General features: G+C 37.4%; 1 protein-coding gene across 1 annotated transcript; it reads left to right on the top strand.

Annotated features, from left to right (window-relative positions):
* The first annotated feature begins 1,235 nt into the window (after positions 1-1,235).
* On the top strand, positions 1,236-26,115 carry LOC108403882 (ribitol-5-phosphate xylosyltransferase 1). Its single transcript, XM_037007174.2, has 6 exons — positions 1,236-1,554; positions 2,353-2,508; positions 7,425-7,527; positions 20,394-20,708; positions 22,584-22,754; positions 25,686-26,115. Exons 1-6 carry the CDS (start codon positions 1,386-1,388, stop codon positions 26,101-26,103), a joined length of 1,332 nt encoding a protein of 443 aa, XP_036863069.2. The 5' UTR covers positions 1,236-1,385; the 3' UTR covers positions 26,104-26,115.
* The last annotated feature ends 1,822 nt before the right edge of the window (positions 26,116-27,937 follow it).

Consider the following 27,937-nt stretch of genomic DNA (forward strand, 5'->3'; position numbering starts at 1 on the left):
GTTAAACTCAAGCTGTTTGCTATTAGAATCTGATATTGCTAAGCAAAATACAAAACAAATATAGATGAGATGAGATACACAGCCACTATGATGGCAAGAACACAGAACTGAGAACAGAGATTATAATCTAGCTCAGCCACTAACAAAGTATGTGATTTTGGCAGTCAACTCACCTCTCTGGACCGAAATTTCCTTACAGTCATAAAATTTTCCTTATCAAATTATCTAGATGTCATGGTGGTGGAAAACAGAGATCCGATCCCCAAGAGCAAAAAATTCCAAAAGTGTAAATTTCTGCTAGTGGAGGGGATGGAAATTTTTCCCAGCAACATTAAGATGACCCTGCATCATGGTAAAAAGTTGAACCAGTCAGGACACAACAGTTGGAGGCGCTAACAGCCCACTCCACACTTGTCTCCTACAAGCTCTCTGGCTACCAAGACTGCCCAACAAGTTGAACAGAAAACTGGACACAATTGACAAGAGATTGTAGCCCAACTTCACAAGGCCTGACATGGCAAGTTAATGGAGACCATTCATTTTTACAGCCTCTATTAGGCAAAAGACTGCATGCCTGTGTGCATTCAAGTCACATTACAGTGATAAAACTTAGTTTTTAAATATTTTTATTGCGATAATATATATATAACATAAAGTTTGCCATTCTAAAAGTATATATAACATAAAGTTTGCCATTCTAAATGTACCATTTAGTAGCATTAGTCAATCTTGTGCCACTACCACCACTTAACTTTTTTAACAGGTATTTGTATTCTTTCATCTGTCATTGTAGCAGGCCCTATGCTAAGGGCTGGGGATTACGTGTTGAACAAAATTGGTGTGGTCGGTTCCTTCACCTGGCCTTCATGGACCAGGATGGGTGCTGTTTTTTGGCTTTTGGCTTATTTTCTTTGCGGTCAAATAACGGCGAAGTCTTTATGTATATGGTAGGGAAGGCACTGTTGAAAAGGACCGTGGGTACACTGCAGAGGTAAGGGAGCCACGCGAGGAAGGTGCAGCCGTCCTACGCCCAATTCCAAAGCGGGGGACTAGCGGGATCTCAGCTACACCTAAGGGGGCGGGGCCTGCGGCGAGGAGAGACGGGGTGGGAGGCGGAGCCTGAGTTGAGTGAGCGTGGGCGGGGCCGGGAAGTAGAGATACGTGGGCGGGGCCGGGGGCGGAGCCGGGGAGGCGGAGGAGACGCCCGGGCGCGGTGGAGGGCGGGGCCTGGCTGGGCTTTGCGCAGGGATGGGCGGGGTCTGGCGACTCCCTCCCTAAGGTCCTGGGCCTGCACCGAACTCCGCCTTCGTCCGGAGGCTGAGTGGCGGCTCCGTCTTCGGCCCTGCTCCCTGGCGGCGGCGGTCTTAACGGGAAGCCTGAGTGGAATGCGGCTGACGCGGAAGCGGCTCTGCTCGTTTCTCATCGCCCTGTACTGCCTATTCTCCCTCTACGCTGCCTACCACGTCTTCTTCGGGCGCCGCCGCCTAGCGCCGGCCGGGTCTTTGCGGGGCCTCAGGAAGGGGGCGGCCCCGGCGCAGGAGAGACGCGGCCGAGGTAGGACCCCGCGCGGGGACGGCCGAGCCACGAGGCCGCCGACCCTGCCGTCCGGTCCGGGCTCGGGGCGGCCGTTCGCCCGCTAGCTTTCCACGGCCAGCCCTGGGTGCGGGGTTGGAGCGGGTACGAATGCCTCAGCCTTTGCCCGAATCTCTCATGCGTGCTCACTCCTCACCCTGAGGCTGACAGGCGCGCGCATCTCCGAAACAGTGCCCTAAACATCGAAGGTGGTGTCGCAAAATGCCAGAGATTCCAGGGAATGCAGCTGGAGTTCAGACAGCTGTGTCCATATTGAAACAAAGAGCCTTCTCTAAACACGCAGTGCCTTCAGAAGGCCAGGGGGCTTTCCCTCCAAGTTCTGATGCCTGTCCTGTATTTTGACCTTTGTCAGGATCCGACTCGGGTTTATATCTCCCTCTTCGAAATTTGGCACTATAGTATATGAAACTGTTGAACACTTTACATTCTGAAGTCCAGTTTTTACGTATAGTTTACGGATATACAATGTATAAAGAATTGCAAAAGTTAAACTTGTCACTTGATACATACTCTCCAGCTGTTTTAGAAGGTTTCTTTGGGGAGAGATTTCATGTCTCATGTTAACATTTAATAAAAATTTCTGATTTGATTTTTAATGTGTGTGTTTAACCAGTTCAAATTAAGTTGCTTTACCTCTCTGAAATACTAAAGTTAGGATAAAACCAGAACCCCCTAACATCTCATTTAAATGGCTTGAATTCATCTGCGACTGCAGCTCTACCTGACTAATAAACAACTGTACCTCTCTTTTTAAAACAGAGCAGTTTATTTTGGAAAGTGAAGAATGGAATCCTTGGGAAGGAGATGAAAAATATGAGCAACAACACAGACTTAAAACTAGCCTTCAAATATTAAATAAATCCACAAAAGGGAAAACAGACTTCCATGTACAAATCTGGGGCAAAGCTGCCATTGGTAAGTTAATGTTTAGAGCTAAGACATGTCAGAGTATCATGAAATGCACTTTTGTTAATATTCAATTCACCTTATTTTTTTTTCCATATTTTATTCTTTATTTTAGCTAATCTCCTTTTAGGATTAATGCAACTTTACTGTTCCTATTTGCTGTGATAAATTGGGTCACTTTGCTTATACCAGTAGAAAAAAGCCTTCAGGCCTCAAATGGAATCACCCCATCACACCAATTCTTTGTCTCCAGAGAGTCTGGCAGGTCTTGTTCAGTCTAAATATGGTGTTTTTTTTGTTTGTTTTTTGTTTTTTGTTTTTTGAGAGGGCATCTCTCATACTTATTGGTCAAATGGTTGTTAACAACAATAAAATTCTGTATAGGGGAGTCAGTGCTCAATGTACAATCATTAATCCACCCCCAGCCTAATTCTCGTCAATCTCCAATCTTCTGAAGCACAACGAACAAGTTACATGGTGAACAAATTCTTACATAGTGAATAAGTTCTTACATGGTGAACAGTACAAAGGGCAGTTATCACAAAAACTTTCAGTTTTGATCACTCATTATGAACTATAAACAATCAGGTTAAATATGAATATTTGTTTGATTTTTATACTTGATTTATATGTGAATCCCACATTTCTCCCTTTATTATTATTAATAAAATGCTGAAGTGGTAGGTAGATGCAAGATAAAGGTAGAAAACATAGTTTAGTGTTGTAAGAGTGTAAATGTAGATGATCAGGTGTCTGCCTGTAGACTATGTGTTAATCCAAGCTAGACAAGGACAATGAAACATCCACAGATGCAGAATATTTCTCTCAAAATGGGGGGGGTGAGGTTCTAAGGCTCACCTCTGTTGATCCCCAATTTCTCACCTGATGGCCTCCCTGTGACTGTGCCTGTCTTAGGTTGTTCCTCCCTTGAGGAATCTTACCCGTCTCTGGCTAACCAGTCATCTTCCGGGGCCCAATTCATCTTATTTTAATACATTTATAGTTTATTTCATCATTTGTTAAGTTGTGATGTATTTTTTTCACTTTTTCTCTATTTCATTTCTCCTTTTCTTTAGAAAACATGTATGTAAATAGACTGTATGTCTGGGGAAAGAAAATTCTGGGGCAAAATACCTCCAAAACCGAAATCAGTTAAAAGGAGAAATAAAGTTAAAATCCATTTATTTAAGCTTACAAACTGCAGTCCGGGACCTTCTCTTTCCTGCTCCAGCAGAAGCAAAATCATGCCCCCTCCTGCCCCCCCAAACCCCCCTCTCAGGTACAGATGAGCCCTTTGCTGCCCAGGTAATCACCCATTGATATGGAGATGAACTTCTCTCTGCCCCTGAGGAATGATGCAAATGCACTAAAGCCATACTTCTCTCCACCCTTGAGCACCTGTTGATAGGCAGATATACTAAAGCCAGGTGAGATAGTCTGGAAATATTACAATTTTACCTACATAGACACACAGGCACAAACATATTCTATTGTTGGTTTTACCAGAGCACAGTTTTATTGGATGCTTGATATACAAGTGTAAGATGTGGCCCCTGCCCTTGATGGCCAAGTAAGTTTGGGAAACATTGAACTTAACAAAGTAAAACAAGCCTCTCTCAGAGCCTTTAATATGCCAAGAGTTCATTGAGAATGTCCAAGAAGGAGATATTGTATGTCGCTTATTAAACTTGATTGCCCACAAAAGCATTTTTTCTGTGAGAGTTTAGTGTTCCAAGTTACATATTATGCTCAATGAAAGAATGGGGCCCTCAGAGAGGGTTAGAAGAGTCAAAGAATTTAGTGAAGCAGAAAGATCTTTATTTATATCTAAACATGAGTTAGATATGGATAGTATGACAAGAGATATGGATAGAAAGTATCAGATGAGAGGAAAATAAACTGAGAATTATGCCCAGCCCATGGTGTTTAATAAGTTCATTCAAACTTGAATACAAATATACATCCTTAAAAATTACTACTGACTTCTAAATTTCAAGTACTCAGACTCAGGCCTCTAATTGTCAAGTTGTAGCAATTTTTTTCTTTACAACATCTATATTAATTTTTCCCTTTAATTCCCACTTCCTATTCTTGTTTTTAATTAAATCTATGTATTAACAGGTTTTCATGTTTTCAGACTTTTCTCAGTCTAGCGGAGTGGCCAGATGAGTTTTGTCAGACATTACCTTCATCAACCTAGTCTCCAGGCACAATCATTGGATACCAGTTACAGACATTCCCATCAAAAAGGAAGAAAATGAAAGGAAAATGGAGTCACTGGTCAAGTAAATTTGAAATCTAACCAGGCAAAACTCCATTAGGTTTCAAGGCCGGGAAAAAATTTGTGGCTCAAAGCATTATTTCCAGCTATTCAGTTCCCCCACTCTTGGAGTACACTTTCTTTGTTGTGAAGGGTAGCATATATTTGCAACTCAGTAGTTCTATCAGTCTGCTTCCTGCTGGTAGGACTTTTGGAGTCCAACAGCCTTCTTTCATTTCAACATCTCTCCAACCTTTTTAGTCCAAGATGGCAGTGTTTCTGCTGATACAACATTCTCAAAAAACTTGTGGGACTCCTATGTATGCCACAAGGATTCACTCCATTATACAAGAGTTCCTCCATAGGTCTTCCCTGGTAATCCCTCTCTATTTCTGCTTTCTGTTGAGATGGCTGAGGAGATCCATAAATTACACCAAATATCTTCAAAAGCACTCTGTGTAACTGAATATTCTGACCTTTTTATCCTTCTGAGGCATTAGTAAAAGGATATGCAATCACAGCCTCAGCCACCTTTCTAAAGCATGCTTTCCTGAGAGCATATCTCCCAGTTTTTCACCTCTTTTGCAATCTGAATAAGCTGAGAATTTCCTAAATCATTAAGTCCTGGTTCCTTTTTGCTTAACAGTTCTTCTGTCAGTCTTCTCTTTCCTCTCACATTTTGCTTTAATCAGCAGGAAGAAACCAGGCCACAGCTTCAGCACTTTGCTTGGAAATCTCTTCAACTAAATATCCAAGCCAATCATTTAACTACAGGACACAATTCAGCGAAGCCTTCTACTGTAAATCCAGTATTCCCTTTTCTCCAGTCTCATAACATGTTCCTCATTTCCTTCTGAGCCCTCACCAGCAGCACTTTTAATGTGCATATTTCTACCAAAAATCTGCTTATGATGATTTAGATATTCTCCAAGGTGATACAGGCTTTTTTTACTGTGCTCCTTTCTTCTGAGTTCTCACTAGTTGGGCCATTAGCATCCATATTTCTACCTATAATCTGTCCAAGGCAATCTAATCTAGGCTTTTTTTATCAAGCACCTCAAAATTCTTTCAGCCTTTCCCCATTCCCCACTTCCAAAGCCACTTACAGATTTTTAAGTATATGTTATAGTAGCACCCCATTTCCAGGTGCCATAATTTATAGTTGCCTATAGCTGCCATAACCATTTGCCAAAAATATACTGGCTTAAACAATTCAAATTTATTTTTTAATTGAGACATAATTGACGTATAACATTATATTAATTTCAGATGTACAACATAACGATTCAATATATGTATATAGTAAGAAATGATCAGCACAGTAAGTCTAGTTAACATCCATCACCTCACATAAACAGTATTTTTTCTTGTGATGAGGACTTTTCAGATCCACTCTCTTCTTTATAAGCAGAGCAGGGGATACAAATAAACTGAACAAACTTATGGCTAAGCACCTGCCACTACAATATTGATGCCTTTCACTCAAGTCATGCTTGTTGTCTCACCGGAATTTCCTTATGTCCAGGTGAAAGAAAAAAAAAAAAGATAAGCCTGGAACATTAGTGCTGACTGAAGGTGGACTGCTACTGTATTGCAGCATCCCTAGGTTTGCCTTGAAATATGTTAGTGATGGAAAATCCTCCCAATGAGCAGAGCTTTTGGCAAAAAAATGAACATCTGCTCATTCACTTTATGTGGAGAGACAAGTGGCCCAGTAAGGAGTGGGTGCTCATGGACTTATAAGTCCCACCAAGTGGCTGAGCTGGTTCATCGGTAGCCCAGAAGGAGCAAAGGTGGAAGATTGAAGATGTGGATGGACTTATGCATATCCACATGCAGAAGAAAGAATTTGCACCCTTACCTCACACCATATACAAAAACCAACTCAAAACAAAGGCTTCAATATAAGATCTTAAACCATAAGACTCCTAGAGGAAATCATAGGAGAAAGCTTGACATTGACCTTGGCAGTGATTTTTTGGATATAACACCAAATGTACTGGCAACAAAAGCAAAAGTGAACAGGGCTCCCAGGTTATCTACAGAGGACCTCATTGTGTGGCACTGCTCTCTATTCTCAGAGCTTTCATTGAGGTGAAATCATAAAACATCAGGGGCTCCCCTAAGAAAACAGATGGAATGACATTTGTCTACAGAAGGCATCATACAGTGAGAGATATGTGTTTAAGAGAGGAGGAGTCACTGTCTTCTTGAAATATTGAATGTATATGTATATACATGAACTCTTCTGGTTGTGTTTGGCACAAAATGGTGAATTCCCCCCAGTTTGTTGTAATACAGACATAGTTCTAATCATATAATAACTTACATTATAATATTAACACATTTCAGAATGAAATACATAGTGAAGGTCCAGTGATAATTAGAGGTTTTGCAAATTTTGAATAAGAGACGTTATTGTCTTTAAAATACCCACACTTTGCTACATTTTACACTGACAACCTCTGAGTTCTGTCACTCATACATTAGTTGCCATATTGATGATTTTGAGCTATTGCTTGGTAGAACTGTCTGCCACAGGACCAAAGAGGAATAAAGTCTGGTTTCCTAATTTCAAATATATAAAAGAACAGAACATAAATACATCTCACATACCAGAAAAAATCAGTTAGTAAATGTTTTTTGTCTTTGTTTTTAATACCAGGTTTATATCTCTGGGAGCACATTTTTGAAGGCTTACTTGAACCCACTGATGTGACAGCTCAGTGGAGAGAAGGAAATTCAGTTGTAGGAAGAACACATTACAGGTAATAATTGTGCAAAATAACTTCTGTGTTTCTATACAATGTGTTATGTAAGTGCTAGAAAAATAAGGAAAATATTTTTATAGGAAATACTTCAACTTGTGAAGAAGAGAAGAGTAAATCCCATGAATATGTATTTGTAGGTAAAAGCTTATTCTGAACATTTTCTTATGAAGTCGGATGTTATAAAATATTCCTTTTTATTAGAACCATGTTTGTTTCATTTTTATCAAAATATTTCTGATTATATAGAAAAGTTCATGCTTCAAATTTTTTAACATTTTGATTGTTGATAAGCACTTAGCATTCCATTTCTTAGAGGAATAATATGTAAACTTAAGAGTAATGTCATTTTTCTCTTTCATATAATAGTCATGTTCACATATTTTTATAATACTCAAGTAGTATCAAAGCTGTTCTTAGGAGTTTTGAATATTGTATTTACTAAAATATATTTCATATGTGAGTTCTACCATGATATGATGGTATATTACCATTGTACTGCAGTACTCCAGAAATCTCTTCCTAAATTGTTTTCTACCGAAGAATAGTTGACATACAGTATTAGGTATACACGGTAGTGATCCACAAATTATGTACATTATGAAATGCTCACAGTAAGTGTGGTTACCATCTGTCACCATATAAAGTTATAATATTATTGATCATATGCCCTGTCCTACACAGAAATCTTATTTTTTAGATATAATAAAACTTGCATATTCTTAAGACTTTGAGCTTTTATTTTTATAAAACTTGTATCTGTGATTACATATTTTCTAAAGTTTTTAAATAGAATTAAGATCTTTATTTAGAAAAATTGTGATATTTTTCGTATATGAAAGAATGCTATTTTCTACTAGATTTTGCTTTCTTACTGGAATAAAAAAGTTATTATTTTAAATTGCTTTCTTCTTATAACAGTTGCATTAGGGGAAAAAATGTGCACCAAAGATTCTGGTTTCTGTTAGGATTCCATGTCTTTCCCACAAAAGTCAAGAGAAAAATCTCACTATCATTGGAATTTTCACTCCTTTAATTCTTTCTTCATACAGTTTTTTGAAAGTAAATTTACTTCATGTATCTTTTCAAAGTAATCATTCTCCAAAAGGTTTAGGTTTTTAAATTATTATTGGTAATGATTATTTTTCTTTTCACCCCCAGGCTTCTATTGATATAATGCTATTCAAAATTTTATGTGTAGTCCTAAACTTACAGTAGTTGGATTTGAGTATTTGAAAATAAATGGGTATTAGGCATATTAATCTAATATTTTAGTTTTGGGAAAGTGTGTGTTATGGGCATTAGTCTAATAGTTCTTCCATGATACATAGATTTTTCAGAAAAATTCTTAAGATTTCACAGAGAAATTAGTATACAGTGTTACTGTAATGATAGGAAAGGATTTGAGCAAACAGCATTAACTCCCAAAAGAAAGCCAAATTTACCTGCATCTTCTAAAGTTTTTACCTGAGATTTTATCTTATTCTCAAATATCAATGCTCTTTTTTCTTAGGACTTAGTAGAACTGTGTATTCAAGGAAGTCTACAGTTGTGTTAAAATGACATATTAAAGTTTTATCCTCATGAAGAGTAATGTACATAACTTCTTTTTCCAAAATTAATAAATATGTATGAAATTACAAGTTTTGAATTGAGTGGGATATTGGGTACTAACTTAAATGTTTCACCATGTTCAGCTTTATTTGACCAAAAGTGAATCAGAAGTAATTGGTCGCCTTGAAGATACTGAAATAATTCTTTGTTGTAAATAAGTAAAACTACATTTTGTTTAAAAAATCTTTAAGTTTACAAAGAGCTTATGTCATTTAATTTTAGCCCCACAAATAGGTCTGAAGCAGAAGTAAAAGGATACCATCAGTGTCCCAGGGTTGATCAGGCTTATGAATGCTGATTCTTATCAAATCATAGGTTCAAAGAATGTAATCCAGAATACCAAGTAAATAACCCAGAATGGAAATAGACCTGACAGTCAGTACATGTGTTTGTATTGGCTTGACCAGCACATTCTTTCCATATAGGCAGGCTACAAGTGATGCCTAGTTATTTGAAGGTTGTTTGATTAAACATGGAATCAAAATATATATGTAATACTTCCAGATCTCTGTGTTTCAGAAGGGAAGAAATTATTCCATGTTCACCATTGAATCAATAGCATCCATAGCCTTTGCTCAGGATATGAATACATGAATACATGTGGGACAAACTGAACTTTTGAGTCAGTTTGCCCTGTCACCTCTGGGCAATGTAGCAGTATGATTGAGTTGTTAAGAGCCTGAACTTTGCAGCCTAAATATCTCAGTTCAGATTATAACTTTACCTCTTATTAGCTCTCTGACCTCTATGTGCCTAGATTTCCATAAGTTTTAAATAAGGCAAGTAATAGTTTCTGTATCACAGGATTGTTTTAAAGATAAATGCATTGATAGATGTACAGTGCTTAGATCAGTATCTGGCCCATAATAGTCACTATAGAAGTCTTGTTATTATTTTTACTGTTACTTAAATAGGTACTACAACATCTTCCTACCTTTCAGTTCTCCTTTTTCTGTTTTCTGTGTTTCCATTTTTGTTGTTATCCTTTATTTCTTAGGAGGACTCTTTTGCTCATCATGGCCTTTGTACATCTCCATAAGATTGCCTTCAGAATCCTGTAATGTCCATGTGCAGGCATTATCAGAAGATACATAAATGTTTACCCATTTGATAAAAGCTAGATGTCAAATTACTTAATTCATTGTTACCCAAGTCCACTTAAGTTATTTTAGTGAGCATCTGCTACTTATGGAAAACTTGAACTAATTTCTAAATCATGATAGAATAAAATATGATCCTATTTTTAGAATTTCTGGATATTACTTCTATAAGAAGTTTGTGAGCTCACTACTCATCAAAGTGAGTGAAAGCTTTTACAGATAATATTAATGGTTACTGACACTGCATTAAGCCAAATACTGGACTATAGATAAGTGCAGGCTTCAAATAAAATTTTCATTGGTATACAAAGGCAATATAGTTAAATTTTTCTTAAGACCCATTCTCCCATTCCAGCCAAGCCAGTCTGAGAATGGGAGTGTTCCATCACAAGTGCTGAATTAGGAAGGTGTGGAATCATAGCAGGAATACCACAGAAGCACGGTGAATTGCAGCAGCTATTCAAATGCAAAGGTCATTCATGAGTTTGGTATACCTATTTTATAAAACTGAATTTCCTAAAACTATGTATCAACCAAAAGGTATATTCAATGATAGAGTCATATGCATAGTTTGGCATGTGCACTTACTCTTTATCAAGGCATTTGCCAGACTCTTAACTGGGAAATTAGTAATTTTATCTATAACTTACTTACTGTAATAATGGTATATATGTGTTTGTGTGTATAGTGTTTGTTCAGCAGTGCTTCTAGAATTTAGAAAAAAATGAAACAATTTAATTGGATTCTAAAAAATATATTCTGTTTACACTCAGCTTGGACCTCAATATTTGAATATTTTCTCCAGACTTTCTAGGTATTGAAAGTACTGACTGGGAGGAAAATTTTTAATGGGACCAAAGAGGATAAGGGAAAAAATATTGAGAACTAGAAGTTCTGACTATTAAATATATGCTAAGAAATCTAGAAGAGTAAATCACTGTTTTAAAATTTTGTATATGAACTCCTTAAATATGTTTATTCTTCAGTTAACGGAATTTTTATGATTGATGATTGACTAATAACCTTAGGAAATTAAGATGTACCTTTTATTACACAAAAATACATTGTAATATTTCACACAGAAGCCTTACTTTATGTAATATATAGCTGGAAAATGTATTATTAAATTGAATTTTTGTAACTTTATTCATATTTTAAATGCAATAGGAGAACTTAAGTAAATTAGTAGAGTAATAACACCTTTAAAGAGAATTACTGTTTATTCATTCAACATTTACTGAGTGCCTCCTAGTTAACTCATAGTAGGCTCTGATAATTTCAAAGTGAGTAAAATGCTTTTCAGGTAGTTCACAGACTAGTGGTTGAAACAAACATACAAATAATATCTATACTCTATATAAAGCATAATAATAAGGGTGTGCACACTCTATGATGTTGTTAGGGAAATACAGCAAAAAGGCAACTAACCCAGTCTGAGTAGAACTGGTGATATGGAGTCAATCAAGAAAGCTTTCTAGAAGAAATAATAGCTGAGCCAAGTCTTAAAAGATTAATGGGATTTAACAAGGCAGTGAGAGATTATATTCCCACAGAGGCACTGCCAGGGGCTAAGAACTGATAAATAGCTGGTTTGTGCATGGAACTGCAAGCCATTCAGAATCCCTAGAGCATGTGAATGGTGTAGGATAGCTGACACTGGGCGTGCAGGATAAGGGCTAGATCATGGTGGACCTTATTTGTACAACATTAAGGCCCTTGGATTTTATTCTTGGACAGTGAAAAGCAGCTGAAGATGATTAAGCAAGATACGTATGTTTTTTGTATAGATTTCTCTAGTGGCCAAGTGGAAAAATGGTTTTGAAGGAAACTGTGCAGGCAGACCAACACGCACAAAGTATTTGAATCCTATAGGGATTTTTTTTTTAACCCTACATATCTTTACCTAAATCTGTGCTTCCTAGACTAGGTACCGAAGCACCCAGGGGCACACAAAATCTTTTAAATATTTGTGGGAAACAGTTATGCTGTCATACCTATCAGACACCATGCAAACTACTAACTCAAGGTAGTTCACAGTCTCAGCATTAGACCATCCTACATTCATTTCAGTGATGGCCTTTGTGGAGCTGGGTTTTCCATGGTTGCTTTGCTAAAATCCAAGTACCATCCAAAACCCAGTGCTGGACCAGTAATGACAGTGGTAGTGTCCACTATGATTCCAGGGTGTGAGAAGTTGTGTAGTGCTCAACAGGTACACACATCCATCCCATTGTGAAGTATTTGTGGTTAGCAAAGAATGAAATTGGAATTATTTTTTGTTTCAGTGTGTGCGTATTGCTTTTTTAAGTGGCTTTTATGCTGTTAGGACATAAATACTAAGTGGTTTGGATGCCACAACTTAAAAAACTGAACCATTAGTCATTTCTTTTGTCATGCAAGATACTTTGAAAATTGTTGAGACACTGAAGGCACTGGTAACCAAGAAAGTTTGGGAACCTCTGATTTATAACTAGCTCCACAGTATTGACCCTGTGGCTTTCAACATAACCTAAGCTTGGCCTTGAGGTCCAGAAAGCCAATTATCATTAGGGCTGACATTGCTTCTGTAAGAACCTAAGTGCTAAAAGGAACTGTGGAAATTCCTGGCAGTCAAATGTGCCCTGAATGAATCATACTTCATTTTGTTAATCTATGTATATCAATGCAATTAGAAGCATTCCTTTCACATAAAAATGATTGAGAACAGAGTTTACTATACTTTTTCATTATAATAAATGACTAAAACCAGGTATTAAAACACTTACACAGCTCCCAATTTCATGGTATGTGAACAGAAGTCTTGCAATGTCCAGCTAAGTTAATACTGCATAAAAATGGTCCTGTCTTTTGGTTTCTTCCTATTCAAATGTAGCATATTTTTAGTCATTGGGGGTCTTTGTGATAAAAAGGCCCAAAACATTCTGAGTTTTTGAAATTTTTAAAGGGAAAAGTGTAGTTTGGCTTTTCTGACTAAATTATAAAATGTCTTCTTCCATCTTAATCTGTTTCTGATTGACTTAAGATTTTTAATTAATCCTAAATAGTCAGGACTCAAAAATTTTGTTTTTTAATATTTAGTACTCAGATTTATAAGTTCATTTACCTTTTTTAATGTGGAGAAATTACTTTTTATCAAATATCTAGTGTTTAAAAATTTAAGACAAATTTTATTCCCTTGCAGTCTAACTGTTGAAGAAGTTGCATTATTTGCTATGCATTTGGTTTTGCTTTGGAGCTGCTGATTGCATCTCTATTAGCATATTTTGATTCCTGTATTTCCTGTAAATTGGTAGTGTGATCTAGACTCTGGAGTCTAGAGGTTTGATTGGATGCTTGATTGGAAGGTTTTTGTCTCCTTACCAGTGGGTATTTGTTTCTACCTTTAGTTGTTATACGTAATGCTGGAGTGATTAGGCTTGTTCATACTTACGTCTTTTCATGTTTTTGCCAGTGTATCTCTGGGATGGAGCCCCAGAAATATGATTTCTGGGCCAAAAGATAAATGTGGTTAATTTTGCTAGATTTTGGCAAAATCCTGATAAATCTGTGAGTGTGCCTGCCTCCCCACAGTATCACCAACAGACTAACTACATTGCCAACTTTGCAGATTTTTGTCAACTTGACAGGTGAGAAATAGTATCTCAGTGCCATTTCTCATTACAAGCAAGGCTACAACTTCATATGGTTGGTTAAGTGGCCTGTGCAATAAGTTCATTTACTTTCAAATTGCAAATTTCTTTTTTTAAGATAAGTACATAATAAAAAGGACTAATAAGTGGTTATTATAACTTGGAAAATTCAGATGATGAGTTTTTAATCACTCATAATTCTACTTTCCCCATAATTCTAAAAATAAGGTAACAGCACTTTGTCATGTCTACTTCCAGTGTTTTTTTATATATAATTAAAATTATAGTACAGTTAGAATATTGTTTCCTGCTTTTTCACCTACTAATATCTAACATTTATTAACTGAAAGCTCTGTGACCAGTATTTAGTCTTTACAACTATTTCCACTTTTTATCCTTACAAGCCCACTGCTTCTCTCCAACTTAGTTCTGTTGCCCATATGTAATCTCATTCTGCTTATATATCCTTGAATCACTAGCTTATCTACATCTCTGCCTTTGTTCATAATACTTATATTTCCTAGGAAGATTTCAACTTTACCTTCCTCTTTGATTCCCCTTTCATTTAAACTACTTTAGCAATTATATACTGTATTATTTCATTTGGCATTTTATATATACTCTCATATTAGTATTTCCTGAACTATAAAACACTGCATAAGTGTTTATCATCTATTATATGCTTATGTAAAGCAATACCTCAACATATCATTTGAAAATGCTTTATATCTCAGAGCCTTACCCTATGAACAATACTTTAAAATAATTACATCAAAGATAAACAATAACAGATAAAGATATATCTGTCAGGATATAGTTAAAGTCTCATGGTATTATTAGATTCTCTTATGATAAATTATGCTGACAGAAACATTTTTAGGCAAAACCTATCTTAACCTAATTAGAAATTGAAATATTATTAGATAATTATTGATTTTATCCTTGGTAAAATGTTTTATGTCCTTAAAAAAAAATAGTAGTTTATATGCCATTGGGAGGAGGACTGGAAGACTTCTGCTGTAAGGATTATGCCTGCCTGTAATTCTAAGAGAGAAAGAAAGTATTCATATACAGCCAATAATAAATATTTTAGACCAATCAGTACTATCATCATTATCCCAAAAGTGTTTTCTAGTCCCTCAGATTCCGCAGGTTGTCCTAAATTGCTAAATATGTAATCACTGAATCACTGGCCATCTCAGTGCTACCTTCTGTCCAAGGCAAACTCAGAACATGGCTCTGATCCCGGAGGTTATTATCATTGTAGATAATGTCATAGGAGTCACATGGTACAGACACATAGGAACAAAATATGTATTTGGATTTTGTGTCTTAAATAACACCTACTAACTCTAGTATTTGTTAACCAATGTGTCATGAGAACAGCGTAAGCTCTGAAGTTAGACAAATCTTGATTCAAAACTTGGTGTTGCCATTCTAGCTTGTGCAACTGAAGCCAGATTTCCCAGATACAAAATGGGGGCTAATTTACTCTGCACAGTTTTTGTGGAGGTTGAGTGATGACCTGTGCAAAATGCCTATGTATCTTGTCTATAAAAGGCATTTTTTAAATGTTAGTCTTTATCCCTAACAATAATAAGCAGTAAAAGAAAGATTTCAGCATCTTTTTAATAAAAATTAAAAGATAATAACACATTACAAAGAAATGGTTGAACAGGTTATAAAGAATCCAGAACCATTGTGACTGATTTTAAGATAGATTAAACAGTATTTTAAAAAGTATTTAGTACAGTACATGGGCACAAGTACAGACCCATAGGTCAGTGGAACAGAATAGAAAGCCCAGGTATAAACCCACACATACATGGCCAATTAATATATCATAAAGGAGCCATGGACATGCAATGGGGAAATGACAGCCTCTTCAACAACTGGTATTGGCAAAACTGGACAGCTACATGTAAGAGAATGAAACTGGATTACTGTCTAACTCCATACACAAAAGTAAAGTCGAAATGGATCTAAGACCTGAATGTAAATCATGAAACCATAAAACTCTTAGAAGAAAACATAGGCAAAAATCTCTTGAATATAAACATGAGCAACTTTTTCCTGAACACACTCCTCAGACAAGGGGGAAAAAAGCAAAAATGAACAAATGGGACTACATCATGCTAAAAAGCTTCTGAGAACACCATCAGTAGAACAAAAAGGCATTCTACAGTATGGGAAAATATATTCGTAAGGGGTTAAGATCTAAAATATATAAAGAACTTACATGCCTCAACACCTAAAAAAGCAAATAACCCAATTAAAAAAATGAGTGGAGGATCTCAACAGACACTTTTCCAAAGAAGAAATTCATGTGGCCAACAGGCACATTAAAAGATGCTCCACATCGCTAATTATCAGGGAAATGCAAATTAAAACCACCATGAGATATCACCTCCCACCAGTTAGGATGGCCAACATCCAAAAGACAAGGAATGACAAATGCTGTCAAGGATGCAGAGAAAGGGGAACCCTCCCACACTGTTGGTGGGAATGTAAATTGGTGCAACCATTGTGGAACCATTGTGGAAAGCAATCTGGAGGTTCCTCAAAAAACTAAAAATAGAAATACCATTTTACCCAGGAATTCCACTCTTAGAAATTTACCCAAAGAAAACAATATCCCAGATTCAAAAAGACATACGCACCCCTATGTTTATCACAGCACTATTTACAATAGCCAAGATATGGAAGCAACCTATCAGTAGATGAATGGATAAAGAAGATGTGGTACATATACACAATGGAATATTATTCAGCTGTAATAAGTAAAGAAATCCTACCATTTGCAACAACATGGGTGGAGCTAGAGGGTATTATGCTCAGTGAAACAAGCCAGATGGAGAAAGACAAGTACCAAATGATTTCACTTATATGTGGAGTATAAGAACAAAGAAAAACTGAAGGAACAAAACAGCAGCAGAATCACAGAACCCAAAAATGGACTAACACTTACCAAAGGGAAAGGGACTAGGGAGGATGGGTGGGAAGGGAGGGATAAGGGAGGGGAAAAAGAAAGAGGGCTTTATAATTAGCATGTATAATGTAGGGGGGGCATAGGGAGGGATGTGAACCACAGAGAAGACAAGTAGTGATTTTACAGCATCTTACTATGCTGATGGACAGTGACTGTAATGGGGTTTGTGGGGGGGATTTGGTGAAGGGGGAGTCTAGTAAACATAATGTTCTTCATGTAATTGTAGATTAATGATAACAAAATGAATTAAAAAAAATCCTACCATTGCAACAACATGGATGGAGCTAGAGAGTATTATGCTCAGTGAAATAAGCCATGCCAAGAAAGACAAGTACTAAATGATTTCACTCATCTGTGCAGTATAAAAACAACGAAAAAAACTGAAGGAACAAAACAGCAGCAGACTCAGACTCCCAAGAATGGACTACAAAGGGGAGGGGTGGGGGAGAGCGGGTTGGGAGGGAGGGAGAAGTGGATTGAGGGACATGATTGGCACATGTGTGGTGGAGGTCACAGGGAAGACAAGTAGTGACTACAGCATCTTACTACACTGATGGACAGTGACTGCACTGGGGGTGGGGACTTGATAATAAACCTTCAATGATAGCATCATAAAAAAATATTTAGTACACATTAAACTTCAGTCGTATTGGTTATTCTAAGCAGCATATAATATGTGAGTTATGAAACATGTCTGTTTCTTTTATGACAATGTCTTTTCCTACAGTAAAGAAGAGAGAGTAATACAAGTTTCCCATTTACCTATCACCTAGAACTAATGAATTCCAGCTCTCTGTCCTATTTGCTTCCGAGATTTAAGTTTCCTCTTAAAGGAATTAAATATTTCCAACAAATGTGAAGCTTCCTTTTCTTTTTTTTTTTTTTTGAAGATTTCTTTATACTGTTCTCCAGTCCCTTTCCTCTTCCTTCCTTCTCAGGCAACAGCTGTAATGAATTAGGTGTGTATCCTCCCATTCAAATTGTGTGTTTACGCTGCTGCATGCCCACACTCCATCCTTGAGTGTATGCCTTGCTTTATTAAACTACTCTTTGTACCTGCTCAAACTGCTTGTGAATTTAAAAAATTAGAGAAGCATATTCTTTCTGTTTACAGTTTCAAATTACATAGTTATATTTTGAGTGTTTTGCAGCTTGCTTTTTTAACATTTTTAAGTGTATTTTTTTATTGAAGTATAGTTGATGTACAGTATTATATTGGTTTCAGATATACAACACAGTGGTTCAACAGTTACACATATTATTAAATCCTCACCCCAACTAGTGCAATTATTATCTGTCAACATAAGATGTTACAGAATCATTGGCTATATTCTCTATGCTGTACCGCCATTCCTGTGACCAACTTATACTATGATTGCAATTTTTGTGCCCCTTTATCCCTCTCACATGCTCTAGCTTCACACCCCAGTCACTTCTCAGTGTCTGTTAGTCTACTGCTATTTTATTCATTCTATTTGACTTTGTTTTTATATTCTGAAAATCAGTGAAATCATATGGTATCTGTCATTCTCTGCATGAGTTGTTTCACTGAGCATAATATCCTCTAGGTCCATCTATGTTTTCACAAATGGCAGGATTTCTTTCTTTTTTATGGCTGAATAATATTCTGTTGTATATATGTATATCTTTATCCATTCATCTGTTGACACTTTGGTTGCTTCCTTATCTTGGCTATTGTATATAATGTGGCAATAAACATAGGGTGCATATTATCTTTTTTTAATTAAAGTATCATTGATATACAGTCTATGTTGGTTTTAAATATACAACACATAACTGTGGTTCAACATTTACCCATATTATTAAGTCCCCACCCCCTCTAGTGCATTACTATCTATCAATGTAGTAAGATGATACAGAATCATTATCTGTATTCTCTGTGCTATAGTACCATCCCCATGACCAACTTATATTGTAATTATGAATTATTGTACCCCAACCCCTACCCCTTGGTAACCACTAATCCCTTCCTAGTGTCTTATGAGTCTAATGCTATTTTGTTCCTTCTCTTTTGCTTTGTTTTTATACTACACAAATTAGTGAAATCATACTGTACTTGTCTTTTTCCACCTGGCTTATTTCACTGTGCCTAATACCCTCTAGTTCCATCCATGTTGTTGTAAATGGTAGGATTTGTTTTCTTCTTATGGCTGAATAATATTCCATTGTATATATGTACCACATCTTCTTTATCCATTCATCTACTGATGGACACTTAGGTTGCTTCCATATCTTTGCTATTGCAAATAGTGCAGCCATAAACATAGGGGTGCATATGTCTTTTCAAATCAGGGACCTTGTTTTCTTCAAGTAAATTCCTAGGAGTGGAATTACTGGGTCAAGTAGTATTTCTATTTTTACTCTTTTGAGGAATCTCCATATTGCTTTCCACAATGGTTGCACCAATTTACATTCCCACCAACAGTGTAGGAGGGTTCCTATTTCTCCGCATCCTTGCCAGCATTTGTTATTTCTTGTCTTTTGGATAGTGGCCATCCTAATTGGTGTGAGGTGATATCTCATTGTGGTTTTTATTTACATTTCCCTGATAATTAGCGATGTGGAGCATCTTTTCATGTGCCTGTTGGCCATTTATATTTCTTCTTTGGAGAAGTGTCTGTTCAGGTCCTCCAACCATTTTTTGATTGGGTTATTTGTATTTTGGGTGTTCAGGCATATGAGTTCTTTATATATTTTGGATGTTAACCCCTTATCAGTAAGTCATTTATGAATATATTCTCCCATACTGTAGGTTGCCTTTTTGTTCTACTGATGGTGTTCTTTGCTGTACAGAAGCTTTTTAGTTTGATATAGTCCACTTGTTTATTTTTATTTTTGTTTCTCTTGCCTGGGGAGACATATCCAGAAAAAAGTTGCTCTTGCTTATGTTCAAGAGATATTTTACCTGTTTTCATCTAAGAGTTTCATGGTTTCATCTTTTATATTTAGGTCTTTAATCCATTTCAAGTTTACTTTTATGTATAGAGTTAATAATCCAGTTTAATTCTATTGCATGTGGCTTCTTTAACATATTTTTGAGACTTAAACTTCATGAATATTTATGCCATTCTCCATTTCTCAATTCATCAACCCTTTCTCATCCATGGATTCAGACACTAATTCAAAGAGCATAGTAGCTCACACCATAAAAGGGGTAGAAACTACTGACCTTAACCTCTCCAGTAGGTATTACACAGATTTGCACACTATTCAACTGTGTTTCTTTGCTTAACAACTCAAATTCTAGCCAGCACTTGTTTTGGGGAAAAAAAAAAAAAGTTACCTACCACATTTCTGATTATCATATACAAGTTGATCTGCCTACAACCAAAATTTCCCATTAATCTACAGCCATGCCCCATAATCCAAAGTTGTTTAAAATACTTGTATTACAGAAATTGTTTCCAGGAAGAATATAGATTAAATCTTATTATAGATTTTATATAAAATAATAAAAAATTTCTCTGGTAACAAACACTTTTGTTTTTGTTTTGTTGGGGTATTTTTTTACAGTTTCGTCACTGGTCCTGCTGTAGTCCCAGGGTACTTCTCCGTTGATGTGAACAATGTGGTACTTGTTTTAAATGGAAGAGAAAAAACTAAGATCTTTTATGCCACCCAGTGGTTACTTTATGCACAAAATTTAGTGCAAACTCAAAAACTTCAGCATCTTGCTGTTGTTTTGCTTGGAAATGAACATTGTAATAATGAATGGATAAACCGATTCCTCAAAAGAAATGGAGGCGTTGTGGAGCTGCTCTTCATAATATATGACAGCCCTTGGATTAATGATGTGGATGTTTTTCAGTGGCCTTTAGGAGTAGCAACGTAAGTGTAAAATATTACACATTACCTAAATGTCTAAATCAGGGAGATTGTGTTTTTAATGTATAATAAATGTAATTCTTATGGGATCATCTGGGATGCTAGGTACAATCTTTTCTGAGGGCAAAAATATGGTTTAGTCTCATGCTTCAGTAACAATAATAAGGTTTTTAGTGTTTTTTAGCCTTTTATGACAAGAGCAGATGAGTTACGTTTTTGTGTTTTACAACTCCAAGGCATAGGATGAATTTTCAGGTTTATCAGGAGTACCCCGAAGCGATGTGTAACAGTGTGTGTCAGGCAGATAGACCTTCTTTAAATTTAGTCTTTGTAATTTACAGTAAAAACAGAAGAACCTTACTTTAAAGGCATATTAAATCAGGAGCACACAGTACCCTTGGATTTGATAGGATTATAATATGCTCACATCTGCCACTAAGACTGGTTGAATTTGCACAAATCTCTTCTATAATAATAGAGGTTAATTAAATAATGTCAAAGGTTTCTCAATATGTTTATGAAGTCTACAAAGTGGAATGCTTATTTTTTATCTTCCTATTAATAGAGGGTTTTAAATGAGTTGCCACTAGTACATAAACTTCCAGAGGACAGGGATTTGTGTTTGTTGTTCACAGCTTTATCTGCAAAGCCTAAAATAGTGTCTGCACTGAGTAGGTATTCAATAAATAGGTGTTAAATGGATGAATTGTGAGAAACCTCACTAACTACTTTTTGAATGCAGTATTTATTATTCATTATTCTGTCAGTGGTTACCAGATATGATGTTAGACTGCTGCTAACTTGGCTACACAAATACCACCACAGGAGTGCTTTAATAAGACATATTCCCTGGCCTGCCACTATAATATTCAAGTAGGTTGAGGATAGGACCAAACAAAAGGTTTTATATTGAGTATAGCCAGACTTAAGACACTCTGAGGAATCTCTTCCTTGAGTAGAGCTGATACTGTAAAATGTTTTGAAACAAAATAATTACTTTTCCCAGTAGCAGTATATAACCTGTTCATACTGATTGAATGGAAACTCCTTGTAATTCTGGTACTGTTTGACTAGGCCAGTATCTTTCTTACAGATCATTGGTTCTCAACCAGAGGCAATACTGTGCCCCTGGGAGACATTTAGCAATGTCTGGGGGTATTTTTAGTTGTTACAGATGGGAGGAGGAGGTAATTCTGGCATCTGGTAGTTAAGGGCCAGGGCTGTTGCTGAATACCCTCTAGTGTAGAGGACAGTCTCTGCAACAAGAAATGTCTGGCCCAAAATGGTAGTAATGCCAAGACTGAGAGAGACTGTTATATAAAGCTTTCCTCCCATGTGAAGTTTGTATCTCAGGCACACAGTGTGATCTCCGTTATTTCCAAATGCCCGTTAGAATGGGCTGATTGCAGCCAGCCTCTCCTGTGTGGCATACAGGCTCTATTTAAAAATCTGCTTGAAAAGCCTTTGGAATTAGAGCTCTTTTTCATTACAATATGTATTCTGTAATCTTTGCATCCCTTAACTAAAACATTCATTAAATCATGATCATTATGAATAGAGAAGGCTATTTATACTTTGAAGGTTGAATTCAGTGTGCCTTATACCTACCAGCATGTAATAGAAGTTGAAGAATGTAAGAAACAAAGCACTTTGGGTGCATAATCTCTGTAGCAATTTTATAAAGATGTCAATGTGAGATTCTTTTTTAAGTCTGTACAGTCAGGGACTTTTCCAAATTAAACATGGAAAATTACAATTTGGGGTTTAGAAATCATATTTTAAATCTCTCCATATGATTATGCTCCTCAAATGTTGGGTTATGGGAATTTGCCAATCCTATTGTATATATTGTTAACTCATATGTACCTATTTTTATAGATACAGGAATTTTCCAGTGGTGGAAGCAAGTTGGTCAATGTTGCATAATGAAAGGCCTTACTTATGCAATTTCTTAGGAACCGTTTATGAAAACTCCTCCAGACAAGCACTAATGAACATTTTGAAACAAGATGGGAATGATAAGCTTTGTTGGGTTTCAGCAAGAGAACAGTAAGTTCTGTGTTTACTTGATCCATCCATTTTGTTCTGCAGTCTGAGAATCACTTGTGAGGCAGTACAAGTTTCCAAAGAGACATTGTTAACACCATTAATACCTGTCTTTCCTCTGAAGATATACTGGTAATTAAAGAAACTGGATTGTATAAACTTTAAATAGGAATAATCTCCTATAGCTGTAGTCCATCTTGAAGAGAAACAATAACAACTATCATATGCAAATATTAGGTGCTCAATCTTCCTCAGTAATATTTGTTATTCAGACTTGATAAGCAGGATGTTTTGAATGCCAGTAGGGTCTTAGGTTCCTCCCTGAGATGGTCAGCAAACCAGTTGAGTATTCCAAGACTAGCACAAAATATTCCTCACACCTTCAGGAACCTGACGCCCCCAGAGGACAGGGGCCACGAATTATATTCTTTGCCCAGATCTAGCATAAGACCTTGCACAGGTAGGCCTTGGATAAATGGAGAGTAGATGGTTGGATGGGTGGGGAGATGGATGGACTTAATAGGGTTAAGTTTCTTCCATCTTTAACAAAGTAATCATGAAGCAAGTACTCACGAGTGAAAGAAGAAAGTTTGGAATCATTTATTTTGTTCTTAAATAAACAGAGTTTCGTGTATATAAAGCAGTCATCGGAGAAGTAATGCCTAAAAAATGTCCTTCTAGATCTAAAACTATATTAATTGTAGCAGAAACTCTTTTGGAAAGCACAACTCACAACTCTATTGTTAGTGTAATCTTATAGTATCTGTTCAATTGACAAATACTTACCAAACAACTGCTATATGCCAGAAATTATTTTAGCCATGAGGGATACAGCAGTGAACAAAACAGTCAAAAGTCCATGCCCTCTTGAAACTTAAATGTTTGCTGGAGGGGACAAAGCAGTAAAATATATTGTGTATCAGAAGATGGCAAATGCCATATAAAACAGTATGGAGCAGTGGAGAGATATATAGAGAGGAAGGTACTGGAAGTTGTGCATTTGCTGTGGTGGATTGGTGAAGGAAAGCTCTAGTATGAAGGTCATATTTGGGTACCAGCCTGAAATAAGTGCAGGGGTGAGCCTTGTGTGTGTTTGAATATAGAGTCATCCAGGCAGAGGGCAGAGCAAACGTAAAGGACCTAAAGCAGGAGTGTGCCCATCATGCTTGAAGAACCCTGCGCAGTGTGCCCGGAACAGAGTGAGCGAGGCAGTGTAAATGGCAAAGCTCATGTAATGGGGATAGAATTATTCCTGTAACTCTCTCATACCTTTGCACCTGGAGGTGGGGTAGGTGTCCTTGCTTCTCAGTGCTGCTTCCAGACCATTTGCCTTTTTTTCCTCCCTAAAACCTCCCATTTTGAATCTTACATGATCAGATAAAACCACCCATTACTCTTCCTCTTTCAAGTCTTTTACTGACCCTTGCATTTATCCCCTTTGTCCTTGGAAGAGTTGAGTTCCTAATATACTTTCACTCTCTCCAACGTCTCCAGCCTAATTCTTGGTGATTCCCAACTCTACGTACATGGTCCTTCCGTGGCCCTGGTCTGGCAGTTCCCTTGCCTCCGGTAGTGATCTGAGTCTTCACTTGACCTTGGCCATTCACTATCTTGGTCATTGCCTAGACCTTATCATTACTCATACTGCATCTTCTCCGTGACCTCAAGTTCCAGCATTGCTCTCTGTAACACCCATTTCCTGACGTTCCAGCTCATTCCCTGTAATAATCTAACTCCTTAGTTGCCTAGTCTAACAAACCCTAACTCTGGTTAAATCCAGCTCTTTTATACTTGCTCCATACCTGCAGTCATGCAGCCAGACAGCTTAGAGGAAGGTGCCCATCGATCTCACTGGGAAGCTGAATGTACTTGCAGTCATGATTGACTATGAAATTTAAGTGGGGTAAAGAATAAAGTAAAGGTGAGGTGAGTGAAGGACCATGAAAGGGCAGTGACAACAATGGCTCATAAATCCCAGCTAAACTGCTGGTGTCAGACTATTACAGCAGGTGCCCAGCAGTCACACCTCCCTTGTCACTGTGCTCTCCCCTCTCCTGGAAGACTGTTTTCTGCTTGCTTCTCTCTTTCCAACCACTCTTTCCTTGTGACCTTACTGCTTACTTCACTGAGAAAACAGGAGTGGTCAGGAGAGAGTGTCTTGCTACTGTTCCCTCCACTCCTAGTCTTGCCCCTGTACAGTCTATTCTCAACACAGCCAGATTAATTCTGATAAAACAGATCAGGTCCATCACCTGATTGAAATCCTGCATGATGGGATGCTATGACTTCACTGTCTGCATCTCTCCCTCACAGTTACTCTGCTTCAACTACCCTAGCTTCCTTGCTGTTCTGTGAACATGCCAGGCACATGCTGTCCCCTGGCCTCTGTGCATGTTGTACACTCTGTTCTCCCCCTAGATATGTGCATGGTTTTCTCCCTCCATCTCCTTGCTCAGAAGTCCCTGCATGGGACATTCCCTGATTACCCGTTTACAGTTACAACACTGTCCACTCAGAAACTCCCTCCTACTTCTCTGCTTTATTTTTACTCACAGCACTTAACTCCTAAATAGTTTACTGGCTAGACTTGCTTACTATCCATCTCTACCACTAGAACTAGAATATGAGTTCCATAAGGGCAGGAATTTGGGGGCTGAAGTAGAGAAAGAAGACCTGGCACTTAGAGAATATTACCTGAATTAACAGTCATGCAGAAATTTTATGGTGGTCACTAGATTAAAAAATGTGTAGCTGTAAACTTTTCAAATTCTTAAATATTTTCAAGAAGTCTATTTACAAGATTTTACACCTCTTCTACCTGTTGTTCTATAACGTGTTGGCCATTTCCTATAACTAACATTAGAAGACAAAATCTTTTCTTACACAAAAAATATGCTTAGTAAAGTGAAAACTACAGTTTTTTTTTTTTTCTAGGTGGAAGCCTCAGGAAACAAATGAAAGCCTTAAGAATTATCAAGATGCTTTGCTACAGAGTGATCTCACATTGTGCCCAGTGGGAGTAAACACGGAATGTTATAGGATATACGAGGCTTGCTCCCACGGCTCAGTTCCTGTGGTAGAAGATGTAATGACAGCTGGCAGCTGTGGAAATGCACCTGCTTACCATATTGCTCCTCTGCAGTTACTCAAGTCCATGGACGCGCCCTTTATCTTTATTAAGAACTGGAAGGAACTTCCTGCTGTTCTAGAAAAAGAGAAAACTATAATTTTACAAGAAAAGATTCAAAGAAGAAAAATGTTACTTCACTGGTACCAACAATTCAAAACAGAGCTAAAAATGAGATTTACTAATATTTTAGAAAGTTCATTTTTAATCAACAATAAAGGTTAAATATTAGTCATCTTTTCAAGCTGAGCTCTCATTTTTTAAATCATTTCAAATACTGGGTGTGAATATATGGTGTTAGGTAATTATTAAACTTGAATTCTTTAAGTTACCCTTGGGGGCCCTGTTATGTCTGTAGTGTTAATGACCAAGTGCTTCCTTATTGGGCCACTCCTGAAAATGAAGTTAAAATGTTACTCAAATTCACTTTTACAAAGTTGAAGGATTCAACATTTATCAACTCTTCTCACCCATTTAAACCCACTCTAGGGAAGCAGCATTATGTAATAGAAAACACTGGGCTTTGGAGTCAGACAAAACGTGGGTTAAAGCCGTGCCTCTGCACCTACTATCTGAGGACCTTGAGCAAGCCACCTAATTGTGCTGAGTCTTGATTTCTTTCCATGTAAAATGGAGATAATGGTACCTCATATGGCAGGTAAGTTGTAAATATGAAATGAAGAATATATAAAGCAGTTAATATGCATAGTAAACTCCTAAGTAAATTCCTATTTATTTAGGAATGTATAGAATATATATAAATTCCTAATTTGTTTTTCATTCTTTACTACTTAATAGTAGGGCTAAGTTTAAATATTTTAACCCATGTCATTTACATAATTTGGGGAGACCATGTGCCATGTTGGGAATGTATGTGAACAAATCCTACAGAATTAGACTTTTAGGTTACTCAAGTTTTGTTGGATGACGTTGAGCTAGATGCCAGGATTCAGAATTTGGTCATAATCCATACAAAAACATGGATTGGGGTAGTCTGAGCCAGAAAATTAGTGCCTGAACTCGACATAAGTTGTCATGGAAGTACCAAGTAAAACTAGAGAGAGCCTCAGGCAAAGACTGGCTGATACCCTTAGAGGGCAGTGGCTTTAAGGCCTGAGAAGAGGCCTTGTACCTGCAGAGCCTTGGGCTCCTAAAGGATGTAGGGGACCTTGCACTCAGTTGTTGCTTTGGCTGGCTCTTCATCATATCAGGAATCCTCTGGCTTAACTTCTGTGAAACCAGGGGGTTAACATCAGTCATCATTCCCTTCCAGGAGCTGTTGTCTCCTCATTATGTGAATGGCTGTAGATGCTCAGTAAGTGTAAATTCCCCCGTGCTTTCTGATACCTGGAGCTCCCACACAGGTATCTACTTCACCAGAGTTACCAAAAATAGTGCTAAGTGAGGCAAACAGCTAGTTGAAGGCCATTTGGAACTAGAAAGTACTGAGAACCTGGGAGTCAACTGCAGGAGCAGAAACTGGAAGGATGCAGTGATATAGGAGCTTTAAGTTAGTGCTGGGTTCACGAGTGAAGCAAAGAACAAGCTCAAGATGAGACAAATCCGACCCCAGAGATTTTGCAGTGGTTCCTGGTGGGTTTCCAGCTCCAGCTCCCAGGATTTTGAGGTTACATTTTTATTTCCTATTGGGTATCCTCAACGTTACCTCCTTTCTTCACCCTTCATCCCACCTTGCCTGTCTGTCCAGGGGTAAATCTTCCAGACTTGTCCTGAGTGGACTTTAGAGGATAAATAGATTTGGTGGCATCTTTTGGACCAGCAAAGGGACACTGGGGGGCAGCATTTTTTTTTCCTCCTCTAAAATCAGCTGGGACTGAGACTTTCCAGGTGCACTGTGAGGAGGGCACTGCAGATCCTGGGGTGGTTGTAGGCTACTCAAGTTAACTGCCCCTAGGTCTACAGAAGCACTGATCTGTGCAAGCAAAGGATTTCAGTCATCTCCATCCATCAGACTGAATTCATCGCAAAGGAGATCACTGAAAACTGGGCCACTAGAATAGTAGTTCTTAAGTATTCTCCGAAGGAAGTAGAGTCCCCT

Source organism: Manis javanica, chromosome 10, assembly GCF_040802235.1.
Source record: "Manis javanica isolate MJ-LG chromosome 10, MJ_LKY, whole genome shotgun sequence".
Lineage (NCBI taxonomy): Eukaryota > Metazoa > Chordata > Mammalia > Pholidota > Manidae > Manis > Manis javanica.

Bases quoted from the DNA above. Each gene is read 5' to 3' on its own strand.
- LOC108403882 (XM_037007174.2), top strand. From the start codon at position 1,386: ATGCGGCTGACGCGGAAGCGGCTCTGCTCGTTTCTCATCGCCCTGTAC. The intron at 1,555-2,352 runs GTAGGACCCCGC...TTTTTAAAACAG, and splicing joins GCAGGAGAGACGCGGCCGAG to AGCAGTTTATTTTGGAAAGT. The intron at 2,509-7,424 runs GTAAGTTAATGT...TTTTAATACCAG, and splicing joins CTGGGGCAAAGCTGCCATTG to GTTTATATCTCTGGGAGCAC.